This window comes from Diachasmimorpha longicaudata, chromosome 11 (genome assembly GCF_034640455.1).
Source record: "Diachasmimorpha longicaudata isolate KC_UGA_2023 chromosome 11, iyDiaLong2, whole genome shotgun sequence".
Taxonomy (NCBI): Eukaryota; Metazoa; Arthropoda; class Insecta; order Hymenoptera; family Braconidae; genus Diachasmimorpha; species Diachasmimorpha longicaudata.
The window spans coordinates 2,878,707-2,893,176 of record NC_087235.1 but is presented as its reverse complement, the minus strand read 5'-3'; the positions used below and the strand labels follow the sequence as shown (position 1 = coordinate 2,893,176).

General features: G+C 39.6%; 1 protein-coding gene and 1 long non-coding RNA gene across 5 annotated transcripts in view; one reads left to right on the top strand and one right to left on the bottom strand.

Annotated features, from left to right (window-relative positions):
- Window positions 1–14,470, bottom strand: part of LOC135167228 (uncharacterized) — a 40,721-nt gene that overhangs the window by 2,949 nt on the left and 23,302 nt on the right. For 3 of the 4 annotated variants that reach the window (XM_064130203.1, XM_064130205.1, XM_064130206.1), the window contains 7 exons: window positions 14,236–14,416; window positions 13,665–13,754; window positions 12,703–13,059; window positions 10,999–11,124; window positions 2,367–3,058; window positions 2,198–2,273; window positions 1,559–2,110 (listed from right to left, as the gene is read on the bottom strand). In XM_064130203.1, the coding sequence (XP_063986273.1) occupies window positions 1,559–2,110; window positions 2,198–2,273; window positions 2,367–3,058; window positions 10,999–11,124; window positions 12,703–13,059; window positions 13,665–13,754; window positions 14,236–14,416 (2,074 nt within the window). The remainder of the gene's footprint in view (window positions 1–1,558; window positions 2,111–2,197; window positions 2,274–2,366; window positions 3,059–10,998; window positions 11,125–12,702; window positions 13,060–13,664; window positions 13,755–14,235; window positions 14,417–14,470) is intronic. The other variant, XM_064130204.1, reaches the window with a different exon arrangement.
- LOC135167242 (uncharacterized) overlaps window positions 1–14,470 on the top strand; it is a 39,310-nt gene that overhangs the window by 16,188 nt on the left and 8,652 nt on the right. The window contains exon 5 of the long non-coding RNA XR_010299820.1: window positions 10,450–10,539. This is a non-coding gene — a long non-coding RNA (uncharacterized LOC135167242). The remainder of the gene's footprint in view (window positions 1–10,449; window positions 10,540–14,470) is intronic.

Genomic DNA, 14,470 nt, shown 5'->3' with positions numbered 1-14,470 from the left:
AGAGAAAATAAAAAAAAACTTCGAAAAAAACTTGTTCGCACGGTTTTCAAATATTCTATGATATTTATTAAAATGTGAAGAGATTTCGTGAAATCTTCACGACATCCTCGAGGATTTCGAAGGCTTTGTGAGAATTTACAATTCACTTGGGAAAGTTTTATGCATTTCAAACGATTGGAGAGGAATGTCAAGACTTAGGCAAGTTTTGAACGAATTCCATAATACCCGCGACAAATATAAGAACTAGATAAAGTTAGACCGCTCAGCTGTTATTAGTTAGATATATTCTCTGTATTCACCGCTTTCTCTGCGTATTATAGTGAGTTAAAAATCACGCTTCGGGCGAAGTTTTGCCGGAAATTTTACTGTGAAGTTTTTGTACTTTCGTTAAATTTATGGATTCCGGAGATTTGATTTTGTACATTGAGAAAAATATATAATTATCACATGAGAAATTTGATGAATGCATGGATAGTATCTAATTTTATGAAATACACTGGGAAAAAATTGTCAATCATATTTGGCTCGAACAATCAAATACTTGAAAATGAAACTTGAAAATTTTAATTCTAGTTTTATTATTAAATTGGAGCTTGCTTATAACTTATTTTTCCTTAAATAGCCCATTGTCAGATCAGATTATACAGAAACCATAGAGGCCTGAACGAGAAAAGTTATGAAGAAAGAAGTATGAGAACTGTTACCGAGATATTTTTTAATAATCGACAGAAAATCACCCGTTTTTGAGACCTATCATTTCAGTCATGACGTTACAAAGCGGAATAAGTAGTGGGTAGAGCTCCGTTGGTCGAATGTCCGGAGAGAGGAATTGCCCTCATGCATTGTAAAAGGCGCACGTAAAGATTAAATGAACGTGTCTCAAGCCCTCCTGTGATTGATCCAGCTTTCGACAAGGTTTTAACGTTGTTGGCAATTTTAAAGAGTTTGAAAGCGTCAATTTCCGACAACCAATTGTCAATAAGCAATCATTCTCATCATTTTAAATAAAAAATTAATCAATTGGGACTAAAATGTGAGATTAAAAGAATCGAACTGTATTACTTCCACTCTATTGCAAATGTGAACAACAAAAAATACTGGGGTAGCACCCGAAAAAATTTCAGCATCCTGATTTTCTAGATATATTTATCTTCAGCACATCTAGAAGCGAAATAGTTCTTTTTCGGAGAATAAAATATTTCTAAGCGAAGGCAAAATACCCCAGCAAGGGTCGATCTATTCTTATCGTCGGTTCTGCGCACGATTCACTAGTGCCAGCCTTCCCACCTTCGCCTCTTCAAAACAACGATTCATTAAATTTTTAACCTGATTTATCAGCATGCAAATGCAAACTTTCTTGGCATAATATTCCACAATTTCAGTATCCAGCTGCACGAAATGCTTTCTACTAGATCACGATCTTGAATCAAAGTTTTCTCTTCAATACTATTTATTCGTACTTCGAAAAATTACGGATTTCGTCGTTAATGAATCTCCCCCCTTCATCATAATCAGTGGATAATGAGGTGAAAAAAAAACTCGATCTACTTGTACTCACATCGCAATCACGAAGTGAATCCATAGCGAGCAAATCATTTCCATGCCTCAGTTGAAAACGCACCATCTGCTCGGCAGCCCTGAGCTCAGCTTCACCTTCAACAATCGGCCTGACACCATTATTCTCCTCCGTCGATCCTTTGTCACCCTTCCCCGCCATTTGTTCGGATAGGTCAGTGCCTGCTTTGACTAATTGTTGAAGAAGCAGAGCATACTTTCCCATACGCTGGACTGGTTTCAACAAATAACTAGCGAGATCCATCTTGTCGCCGAGTTCGAGTTGTTTTGTCTTAAAAAAACTCGTACCATACTCAGCCATAAGTGAATCTGAATTTGGTTTATTCTTATTATAAAGTGCATAGAGATAAAATTTATTTTCATGACGTAGGAAACACTGTCCCACCATCATGGGACTGTGTTCACACTGTTCAAGTTCACGAAGAAAATGTTGACTGTGAAATTCATATATTTTCTCAACGTTGCCGAATATAACATTTCTCTGCCCTCTCATTGCCTGGGGTATATCCTCCCTAACCAGTTCTGGAATATAGTTCTGAGAAAGGATAAAATTTATTAGTTACCACTTTACGCCAATATAACAATAAAGTTATCCCACAATTTTGATAAAAATATATCCCACCTCTATGATGTACTCCAGGGACTTGACGTAATCTCTCTCAGTCTGTATCATTTCCCTCATTATCAGTAGAATGGTTCTGCAAAAGTGAAGATAAAAAATAGTGAAACGTCAATAATTTTTTCACCAATGCAGCAAATAATTCTGAACGCTGAGAGAAAAATAGTATTACTTCTTGGCTTTCATGCCCGCAGGCGCAATACTAGGTGATCTCTGGAGGTGTGAATTAACAGGTGGCTTTCCCAGGCGTCTATTACCAGCTGGACTCCTGGAGGGGCTGCGAGGAGGTGTTTCCAGAAGTTGTTGATCATGCCCACTCTCACCGAGCTCCGCAATATTATCCAATGTTGGACGTGAGCCACCACTTGCACCTGCAGGACTTTCAATGGGACAAGATCCCGCATTACTGTCACTATCATCCCACGAGTTAGACTCGGCAGCTGATTCCGAAGTGGCGAAAGACCTTCTACGACCACTAGGACTATCTGGTGTTGAGTGTGACCTCATTAATTCCGCAATTTCCTGGCATTTGCCTATGACATTTCGACACTGCTCGATGAGCGTCTCATTACCCAGCTTTTCCGCTAGGCTCATCATCTCGGCAAAGTGTTCGGCTGGAAGAGGTGGTGGTGGTTGTGCGTAAAATTTCTGATTGGCCCGTTCCACCGAATTTCTCGCCTCGTGTGCCCACTCCTGAGCACGATCCTGCAAGAGGCAGCATCGTGAAGTGTCTTCTAAATTTTCACGACGTTCATCAAGTCTCGAGCCAAAATCCCGGAGATGTTCCCGCAACGATCTGGCCAATTCATCGAGACCACTCGTACCAGCTGCCTCAGCCAGATCACTACCCTTATCCAGATGTCTCTGTAACACCAATAACAATGGAAATTGAAGTATCACAGAAGCGTGAAATAAAGTGGTCAAAAGGGAGGATGACAATTGTTAATTACATGCTCCACTGGTACTTTAAGTATCAAGAGCGATAGAATAGAATGGGATAGAATTTATTCAATAAGATTGTGGAGGAAGCTAATCTGTACCAGAGGGGAGATACTGTAGGTACAACGCACTGATAGAACGATTTATTTATTCGAAACGAAATTCGTTAACTATTAATGAATGGTAGAGTTGATTATGACCAAGTGAATATTTATTAAACGATTAACGAATGGCTCATTTAAAAGGGGAAAGTCAAGTTAAATGGAGATTATAAAATATCCAGTCCCATTAAACTATTAACCAATGAACGCACTAAACAGAAACTAAACAGACCATATCCTACGAACACGAATGTTAATAATAATTAATGAATGTTTTAACACTGATTATCTCAGTGTGAGATAATGCATTGGCAGTGGCCAACAGAGTGGGGCAAAACAGAACGTCTTACATGGTCTCTAATTTACAATCTGCCCAAAAAAATTAAACGCTTTTTTCCTTTTTTAAAATTATAAACAGGGCTTAAAAATAAATAAAAAACGAATGAATTTGACTCTACTGATTGCATGTGAGGTTGACCATTGATGATGATATTCAATGTCGTCCCAACTTCCCCTGAGTGTAATAGCCTAATCGTTTTCCTGACAAATGTACCTATTTTCTTTAAATCCGACATCAAACTGAATGACAAAAGGCCTTGCCAATGGCTAACGGCTTTGCACCCGATGGCAAGTGGACAATTACGTTGTAAATCTAGTGCAGAAACCAGCGTTCAAGGATGAGGAATCCCGTTGACATCTAAACCATTACACAGTTCGCAGGGTTTTCAGATCTAAACGGGATATAGCTCCTAAGAAACTTGAGATTATTATCGTGGTTAATGGGAAGTCCGATGCTCGTGATTAACTGCCCTTTTTTCAAACATAGGGCTGAGGTCCAGACGCTTGTCAACAATTTCTTATCATGTCAAGTGTCTCCAAGGGCTGAGCCTGTCCCCCCCAGATAAAAATGTGAACATTTAGCAATTTCCTATTTTATCTTGAAAATTAATAAATATTGAATTCATCGCGGCCAACAATCATTGAGATATCAATGCAAAACTGTCAATTTTTAACAGATTGAGAACCCAAAGACTTTGTTCCTTGAATTTTCAAAGTGTTACAATGATTTTTAGTGTCGTATGAACCGAAAAAATAAAATTTGTTTTAATACTCCGAAAGACTCTGAGAAAACATTGGTCAGGCATTTGGAGTAGTTTGATGAGCCAGTTAATAACTAGTATCAACCGCAATATTCAATACGAATTACTTTCAATTCTCCTTCGCTCTTACTTTCATCCCAACTCCCTGTGAGTTCGAGGGAATGCGTTTATATTCGCGTGTGGCATATACTAGCGGCAAGGGGAGTGGATGAAAGGGGAAAGGGGGACCGGAGTGCGCTTACAACCTAAAGGGAGGTGAGCCCAGGTTGCTGACCAGAACGGAATGCGAGTTGTTCAAGAAAGTCCGCGGGGATAATGCCTGGGTATGCCATGTGTTAACGCTTGACTCACTGCTCAAGAAAGGGAATTCCAAATCAATTTTCACCATTATTACTTCAATTTTGTTATTAATTTTATATTCAAGTATTTTCATGGCGGAAGATTGATGAAAGAGGTGAAGTGAGCATGAAGTTTGGTTGAGCGTGACACGATAATCGAGGAGAATTGTGAGTTTCGCAAATGGAAGACACATGGGGACCAAATTGTCGTCGCATTTGTACCATTCACTTGCACTCCCTCCTCCTCTCTCTCTGTCGGTGCGCCAGGGTGTTGGTGTGCATCTGTTGAGTTTGTTTTCCCTCTCATTTTCACTGCGAGATTTTTTTTTTTTTTTTTTCAAATGAGTTTCCATAGATGTTGGGAGCTAGATGCCTTGCACATTCTCCCGATATATGCGCTCGCAATAACGCACGGGGGCGTGAACCCAACGGCGGCGCCAACCACGTCGTTACCTTGAAATAGCTAACGTGTCACGCGTGCTGGGTAGTCTGAAAATATGTATGTGCGCGTGAAACGCCTTTTATAAATCCCGTGAGTACATCGTGACGTGCGATTCTCTCCTAACTACGTGGAAATACACAATGGAGACTAAAGAAAGACGTTGTGGAGAATGATATGGAAAGAAAAAATAAAAAATAATACAAAAACTGTGAACAGAGTTCAGACGAGAAATAGAAGAGAATCCAAATAGTAAACAATATCTGTACCCGGGCTTTGCGGAATTTTTCCACTTGAGAAAAAAAAGTGTATCTACCGTTTGCTGGGCGTTGCAGAGAATCGAGAACCGGAACACTAACCGCAAGTTTTCTTACGTAATGAAAAGTCATATATGCAAAATATCATGTGAATGCAGAGCGATGGAGAAGGTGAGCGAGGATATACAGCAGATATTTGCGGGAATGAAATCTCAGAGGAATTCAGTCGATATTATGATGGAAATGAAATCCGGAAGTGTCAAATAATGAAGCACTTGATGAGTGGTGCAACCCACTAACTATTCGGCCCGCACAATTGCTCGTTGAAAGTAACGACTTGTGCATTGTCATGACCAGAATTAAAGAAGCGCCGGTTTTCTTGGTGTCGTCTACCAGCCGCGCCCTTGTGCCTTCCCAACGGTCTGGCCCATAAAAAAAACGGTTTAAGTACTAAAAATCTCTCACACAACTGGAACAGGAAAACTGTTTAGAGAAATATAATTCATTGAATTGAGGTCGAGTGTCTCTAAGGTGGCATTTTATAGTTTACCACAATAACAGTAACAGTGAACTGATTAGACATAAGTATATTTCTCCCTTGGAGTTGAACTCACTGGTACCGATGTTGACCGTAAATTGATTCTACGTCTTTTGAGTAGTTTAGCTCGTTCACGATCACGTCGAGTTGACTTTTCGGTTCTTCGTGGTGGTCGTGGAGGTGGCAGTAACTCCGGGGTCAACGTGACAACAGTAGGTGCATCAACCTCATCCAAAGATCTCAAGCCAAGAAATACGCATGCCTGATCATTGTCCCTCTCAACAATCCAATCACTCGTCCCATTATCCGTCTGTCTGTAGATATTTCTCACGATATCATCCCCCAAACAATTTTCATCAGGTTCAACAACCTGATATCTTATCGGAATAATACCGTTGAAACTGTTGTCCGGTTGATCTGGGATATCATTAAATTCAAAATCATCACTGGTCTTTATCAGTAGGGAATGCTCGAAGGAATAGGGTGTGGACAATACTCTCTTCAGTCCGTCTGGCATAAATTTAATGAATTTTGAATTTAAATCCAGGGATGAACCCATAGAGGAAGACCTGCATTGTTTTCCTTTTCCATCCTTCTTCCGCCGGGGTCGTGAGGGCCTCTCCAACTCCAACACCTCGACATACCTGACTCGAATATCATCAATGACATCCGCGATCTGATCTCGCACCTCTGACTCTTCTGGAACGTCTGGCCGTTGTCGGAATGCGAGCAAACGGCATCCGTCGTTCTTCTCTATCTCTTCTTTCGTTATCAACATTCGTGATTACTTGAATGATACATGACCACTGCCACTGAATTATTATCAATGGTTAAACATGACTTTACCATTGTCCATTGAGCTGAGTATGTTGCTGTATGGTTTCTTGATGCTGCACAGGAAAGTGAAAGCAATTTTGTACTCCCTTTGGGAAAGTGATCGATCGTATGTGCTCCAGCCAGTCGTGCGTGCTTTAACTCCAGTGTAATTATTTTCCCTACGGGCGCGAAACTCTCCGTTCGACCTTATGAACTCCTGTCAAATAAGATATCTTTCCTCCAGATTGGATGTCTCTGGGATCTTGCGGATGGTCAGGAACACAAACGCACTTTCACATTTTTTTTTTCCCTCCAATGTTCAATGAATTTTTTTTCATTTCCCCCGGGGAAGATTGACAGTCCTGCTGAATGACACTAGGGTGTTGTGCACAAATTTTATGTAGACGTGAACGTGAAACAAATCGAACGGTGCGTCACGGCCGCCGTTGGCCTACTGCCGTACGCCGGGATTACCACGCTGGGTCGAGCCGTCTCCTAATGTCGGTCCTGGCTTCACTCTCCCCTTCTCACCGCACCAATCCCGCCATTCCATTCGATTCCAAGGCACCTCCACTGCGCTCTTTTGCACTCCTTCAACAACATCAAAGTTCTACAAGTCTATTATCACTGTCTTTTTTTATCACATAGTTTACCTGTGGCTGTCTTTCACATTTTCTACACAACTGTCGACATTCCATCGGACACAATAATATTAATGCAATCGTGAATTACAACATTATAATGACAGACAATTTGAATTTTGCGGATTACGTTATTTTACTTTTACATGAGAAAATTGCAATCTCTGTCTCGGTTTATATTAATTCAAAATTTACTGGGTTAGTAGAGTGTATATTAAAGTATCACATAAGCAAGTAATTGTCCACTTAACACGTGGTTAACCACGGTGGAGAAATATCTCCAGTTATGAACAATTTTCTTCTCATTTTTTTTTTTAATGGCAGGAGAATGCAAATATCCAGGATCAATTTCTCTAAACTGTTTATGCAGGGAATCACTTTGTTTATGGGGAGTCGTTTAGCTTGTTTTTTTTTTATAAGGTAACACGCGCCCTCGGCTCTATGCACTCTCACACTGCCAGACACATCTTGTGAGTATGAGACTGAAAAAAAAAAAAAAGGATGTTCACGATCGTGCGCGAGTTGAACGAGTCTCACTCGCTTAGTCTGGCGTTTACCAAATAAAAAAAGCTAGACCTAAACTACCGTGTCCTTTTACCCCGCGGATTTGGAGAGATAGAATTGCCAGGCACCACGAGTGCATTGACATCTCGAAACTATGCACGAGAACTTTTGGCCAAATATTTCCTCGAAGCTTTGAGGGAAATTTTATTCATGAGGTTTTGTAAACTCGGAGGAGGTTTTCCAGAGTTCAAGAAACTTTATTCTTGTTTCGAGGCGATTAAACCAGAAACTTTCGATTTAGTTGAGATGAAAAAAAAATGGAAATATTTTATATTTAGTTGAGAACTTTATATTTAGTTGAGATGAAAAAAAAAATGAAAATATTTTTGAGTGATAAAATCTTTTATGTAAGAAGTCACTAGATTTTCTGGTACTGGTGATTAGTTCACGATTGGTTTAGCGTTACAAATCAATACTTCACGTCTTATTGAGCATTGAGATATCTCGATAATGAGCGGCTTCAGGGGGAAAATGTCAGAAGATAAGTTTTCGTTTGAAACTTCTGGACATGATTAATCATGAGACATTCCTTTTTTTAAAATCACTTGTTCTCAAGATCAATCGATGATGAATGGACGTATGAGAACTGGGTTATTACAGTTAATTGATTTGATGGTGATATTTTTATATCGTAATGAATAAAATTATGGTTAAATATTACTGGATCACTGGAGTGAAATGGTTCTATCGCTGGAAAAAAAAATTAATTAAAAAAAATTCGCAATCTTGACGTTCTCGCGCTCACGTGTCATCGCGTGGCAATTTAGTTGATCATAGCAGGCGTGAAAAATGAGAGAACGCGTGGCAAAGCGGATCGCTTTCAAAGGCGCTCCCTTTCATTAATTACTCCCCACCTTATGCCGAGTAAGGCTGCAGCTCGGAGTACCCACTACACCACATCGAGTATCGAAACTCATGCATATACATGGATAAACCCATTGGTATCAGGCTAATGCAAGAACGTGGGAAACTGCCTTCTATTCATTGTATCAAACCCCATTTTTTAAATATTTTCTCAGTAGATATATTATTTATGAATTAGTACGTAGCTGTTGTTTTTTCTCTTGAAAAAATGTTGAACAACGAATTTCTCAAACGTGAATTAAGGAAATTACGTGAGAGCCTTTGAATTTTGACATCGGCCATAAAAAACTGGACGGTAAAATCATTTTAAATAGATGACTGGAGTTATTGTTGATAATAAACTAGCAATTTGCATCTGAACGGATTCTCACTTTATTGATATATAAAAATATAGTGCAATTTGATAAAACAGCTTGATTTTTTAATTTGATTAAGAAGTCGTAGAAATACGCTTTTAAATCTCTGATTTCATCACTATTACCGATGGTGCCTTAATTCAGTAAATCTGCAAACCTGATTTTCTTTTTCAAATCATATGACATAACGAAACGCAGCAACTACTAGAGTGAATCTCATTAAACTCTGCATGGTTATCAATGCTTTAAATAATTACTAATACCATCTTGCTGGAAAGTCACACAATATTTTTTTTATTTCTGTCAGAACATCAGAGGTTCAACTTTCGGAATAATTACGATATCGTTTATGCTCCTAGAAAAGATTGCAGAAAGCAAAACTAAAATATTTTCAGATGTATCATTTTTCGATGACGATCGTCCCGATGTTTTTTTTTCTCTGTGGAACAAACGTTGAACAACGAATTTCTCGAATGTGAGCAGAAGAAATGACACGACCCTATCCAAGATACAGTTAGGTTTTCCAATTCATCAGTACGCAGGAGACGTTACCTACCAGGAACGTGCGTGCGAGAACGTTGTATAGACGAGGTCGATTCTACCTTTTTTTTTTTTCTCAAGAAAAAAGATAAATCTAGGAAACAAAAATTAACTGTCCTGAAGTGTTCATCGTGGATATGTGAGAGTAACCGGAAAAGCTTCATTGACAACTGCTCTGGTGGCATGCAAATACCGGAAAAAATTTTAAGTAAAAAAACGAGTTTCAATTCTTATCAGCGCCAGTGATAGCTGTCGTTATCTCGACGACACCCATCACAATTGTCTCCCAGTAGTGCACTGAGTAGTGGCAAATGTTGGAAGAGGTCGTGGATTTTGTTATCGTGAAATGGCTGTTATTAAATAGAAAATCGGAACAGCAAGAAATCCATAGTAATCGCTCATTGTAAAATTGGAAATTGAGAACCCACGCATAGAGTTGTCACCTCGACACACCCGATACACGTTCCAACGTATGCTAAAGCCCAACCGGGTCACCGGAACAAACGTAATCCGGTCAAGCGTCGTCTTAACTCAGCTTTTAAACGTCTTCGTGACACGCAAGTACATCAGGGCCTCTCAAATCCCCTTATCGGGATTGTCTTTTATTTTACCCTTTATTTTATTGCATAACAAATAAGAATTGATCCAGAGTTGATTCAACATCAGCCGATAGAATTATTGGCCTCAATTACAGTTGTAATTTTTTAAAACTGACTTTATTTTTACCCTGGTTTAATTTTCTCTTTCACTTTTTTGTTTCAGTGGATGAATAAAAGTAATTGACGCAGCAAAAGGGGAGCATGGAAGAGCATTATGCGGCTTCGATCGATAATCCAAGTGCAATTGGTGCAAGTACGTACCCACGTCACAAGTAAATTACACCATTGAAAAACTTGGACATTGAGTGAAACTTCTCTTTGATTGAATTCGTCAAATAATTACCCGTCATTTACGTTTATATATAATGAAGGTGGATGGGGCTCATGATACTCTCAGTCTTGCGAATAATTTCACGGTGCAATTGAGTGAGAAATCCAGGTGTTGGAAATTCAATTCTACCTCTTTATTGATTGTCTCGCTTACATAATGCGGCACAATGCAACACACTACAATATTGTATGCATAATAAAATAAAAACATTTCAAAAGTTAATCGTGACACGAATAAATTGAATTCCAACACTAGGTGGCAGCTATTGTCTAGGAATCATCATTGATATGAACTTACCAACGGAGTGACTTGTGCATCCACTGGTAAAGTAGATCTCTACTCTTCTAATCGTAATTTTAAAAAATATGTAAAATTACTCACCATAGATGCAAAATAGAACTTCTCAAAATCCCTCTCGTGCAGACGTGCTGCTGTGAGGGTCGTTGCCGTGTGTCTGCCGTGTTTTGCAAGTACATCCTCTCCCTTCTTGCAGAGCCAAGAAAGTACCTGCAGCGTTGAAGAAAAAAAATGAGCAAAAAAGGAATGAAACATGAGATCCCGAATAAGAAAAAAAGATGAGAAAAAAAAGGCAACGTCTTGAGACAGGATTCAATTTTTCTTGGGGCGGGCGGTACGTTTCGGCCCAAATGAGCGAACACACCACACACAGCTACACAGCTCACAAATATACAGACACATGAGCTCTCGTTTTCTCGTTTTCGCTTTGGGCCAATTGGATCACGACCCCGAAAAAAAAATATTTAAGACAAGAAAAAAAAAAAAAAGTAAAACGGCAAATCAAGCAAAAATCAAGAAGAAATATGTAAGAAATATGGCGGCCTTTCTTCATTGAGTGCATCATCATTTTGGGTAGCGTTTGAGGCCGAACAGGCCCCGAGGGTGTTGTATCGTCTCATCTCCAGATATTCCCAGGTTATTCGGGTCACTGGGCCGAGCCAAGGACCTACCGCCCTCGCGTCAAAATATAATTAATGAAACTTGCTCAAAATTCAGATCAACCAGCAAATTCCACTTACATTATCACCGACAAATGATTTTAAAATAAAATGAGGAACTCCATAAAACAACCACACCAACCGGATCTAAACGAATTTGCGCAATACATTGTTTCACAAGCTGAGAGAACAGAGAGAAGCGCAATGGTAATAAAGTCAACCCCTTTGGCGTTTCTTTAGGGACAACTATTTAACTTTCGCAATCCAACCTCGTGCCCAGACTTTATTTATATGTATAATGCTTTAGGAATTCCTTTCAACCAATTCTCTTTGTCTCACTCACCGACTCCATAAACTTCCACCCCCCCCCCTCCTCTTCCCCACAACAATCTTATCACTTGTACATTTTATTCAAATCAATTTAATCAGACTACAAAAAGAAATAGAATCAATTACAAACGTCAGACTCGTGTGTACACAATTAACAGTCCAAACATACTGAATAAATTTATTTTTCTCGGGGGTTTTTCAGCTCCCATTGTAAATTCACCCCCCCTCCCCTCTCCCTTCCCGCTCCCACCCGCCCTTTCGTCACCCACCATATCATTCATACCCAGGATATTCGAGTTTAAAGAGAGAGATAATGTTTCTCATTTTTTTATCATCGTGTACACAACAGCCATTGCACACACAATGTTGGAATATCTCAAATAGAGGGGAAGAGGAGAAATGCTGAAGTAGAGGGAGACGAGTAAAGGGTCCCCAGTGAGAAAAGGCCTCTCTCAGTTGCCTATAAGGCGTCATGTATGGCAAAAGAGTTTGTATCCAGGAGTAGCCAGTGTTCGTTCACTTATTTGCATGAACGTTCAGGGCATAACAATGGTATCGAGGTACAGCTAGGTACGGCTACTTTGTTCATATGCCTTATCCTAGACAGCAGTTGAGACTGGACAAAGAGTAAACGAGGCATTTGTCCTGTTGTACATTTAAACGATGCCCCAGACTCTATTTCCTCTGTTACTCTCTCTCTTTCCCCAAACTTCTCCGCCCTTTAATGCATCCAGTAATTTTCTCTTCATCATGCAAATTACCTGTCTCTTCAGAATTTTCGAAACATCAAGTCCCTTACCTCCCTCGCTTGTTCCTCAATCGTTCGTAAAACAGCCAAATTTCTTATGGTAGCACGACGCGTCTCGAATGAACTCTCGAGTCGTGTTGCTGCATTTCCAACCTCGTCCATTAGTCGTCTCGCACGTTTCACTGCACCCACTGTATACTCCAGGTGTGACAGTGGAGCAGCACGCTCCTCGAGCAAAGACAGTGCCTCACTCGCCTCTCTGGTGGTCCTCACTGACGATGACTCGGTCAGAAGACGACTCAGGGGGGTCAGGGAGGTGCCTACATTAGTGCAGTCTTTTAATTCCGACATTTCGAGCACTAGGCGACGACCCGAGGCTTGCCAGTCTGACATTAAAGAGTCGTATTCCTGAAAAAGACATTCAGGCTTAATGCTTTGTTTGTTTTAATGGAGAGTCGTGCAGTGAGAGAAATTCTTCTTTACCGAGAAAATAATGTGCAGGTTAATCGCATATATTTTAGATTGATTTTATACCGTATTTATGTGATTGAATATTCTATGGAGAGAAAATTTGCACTTGAAAATTGGAATGTGACCTTTCACCTACCAAGGGAGACTTTCATATTTCAAAAGGTTTCAACCTTTTTAGATTAATTTTTTCTATGTTCATGTTTGGAGAGAAAAGGGACATCTACAAAAATAAAGAAAATTTTGGAATTTTAATTACACGAATCTGTTAATTTTTAGAAGTGTTTATCGTTGAATTCAAACAATTTTCTCAACTGGAATTCATGGTCTATCGAAAAATAATCTCCATTATTCTCAATGATCTGCTCTAAAATTCTGTTCAGATTCCATGCATTACAAAATAAAATGCGATACTTGCATAAAAAAAATACAACAATGCAATTGCCAATGATCAAATTGCTTGAGTATACGTGAGACACTTGAGGAAATTTTTTTTCTGTCTGCAATAAACGAAATTCTGCTCGTTAAGAATTGGCACTGCTTACCTTGTAGAAAGCAATCCACTGGTCCTGATCGAATGAGTCCCTCCTCCGCGGGAATCTTCGATTAATCGTGGCGTCATCGACGCTCGATATCTAGAATAGAATACAATGGAATGCGATACAAATGAAATTCAATGAAATTGAACGGTTCGTCGATTCGAATTAGATCTGCAACGTGATCCTCATTGATTCCTCTCGTTCCAAGTGGCCGTTTACACGGTACACATAACGCAAGAATAGAAACAGGGGGAGAGAGAGGCTGATCAATTGGTAATTGAAAGAATGGACACAGGGGGAGAGGTAGAAGGGGATACAAATGAAAATGCGGGTTATACTCATTGGAGTCTATTGAATGGTTTCGAGTACCCCCAGAGTGAAATTTACTTTGATCGACAATGGGGGAAGAGGCCAATTACCCCATACAACCTAAACTTTTTTTTTTTTCTTCAATCCTCCTTTACCATTCATTCCGAATAATAACTCATTATTACCGTCAATTTAATTGAATCGATAAACAGCTATACAACAATTGTACAAATAAAGTTGTGGGTTTTAGAATCCAGGATGAAATTACCTTGACGTGACTCCGGGGAAATTGCGAGTCGACAGACTGGTCCTGATTATTTCGCAGTAACAGAGCGAGACGCACGTGTACACGACCCTGTACAAGTACAAGTGCTCTGTCTAATGTTTCCAGATCCTCCTCATTACCTCCTCGAATAACTAGTGTCCATCCGTTCTTCGTACGATCAGAGCTGTGGGAAATAAAAATCATTACGTAAAACGACGGAAAAATGCATCGAAAAAGG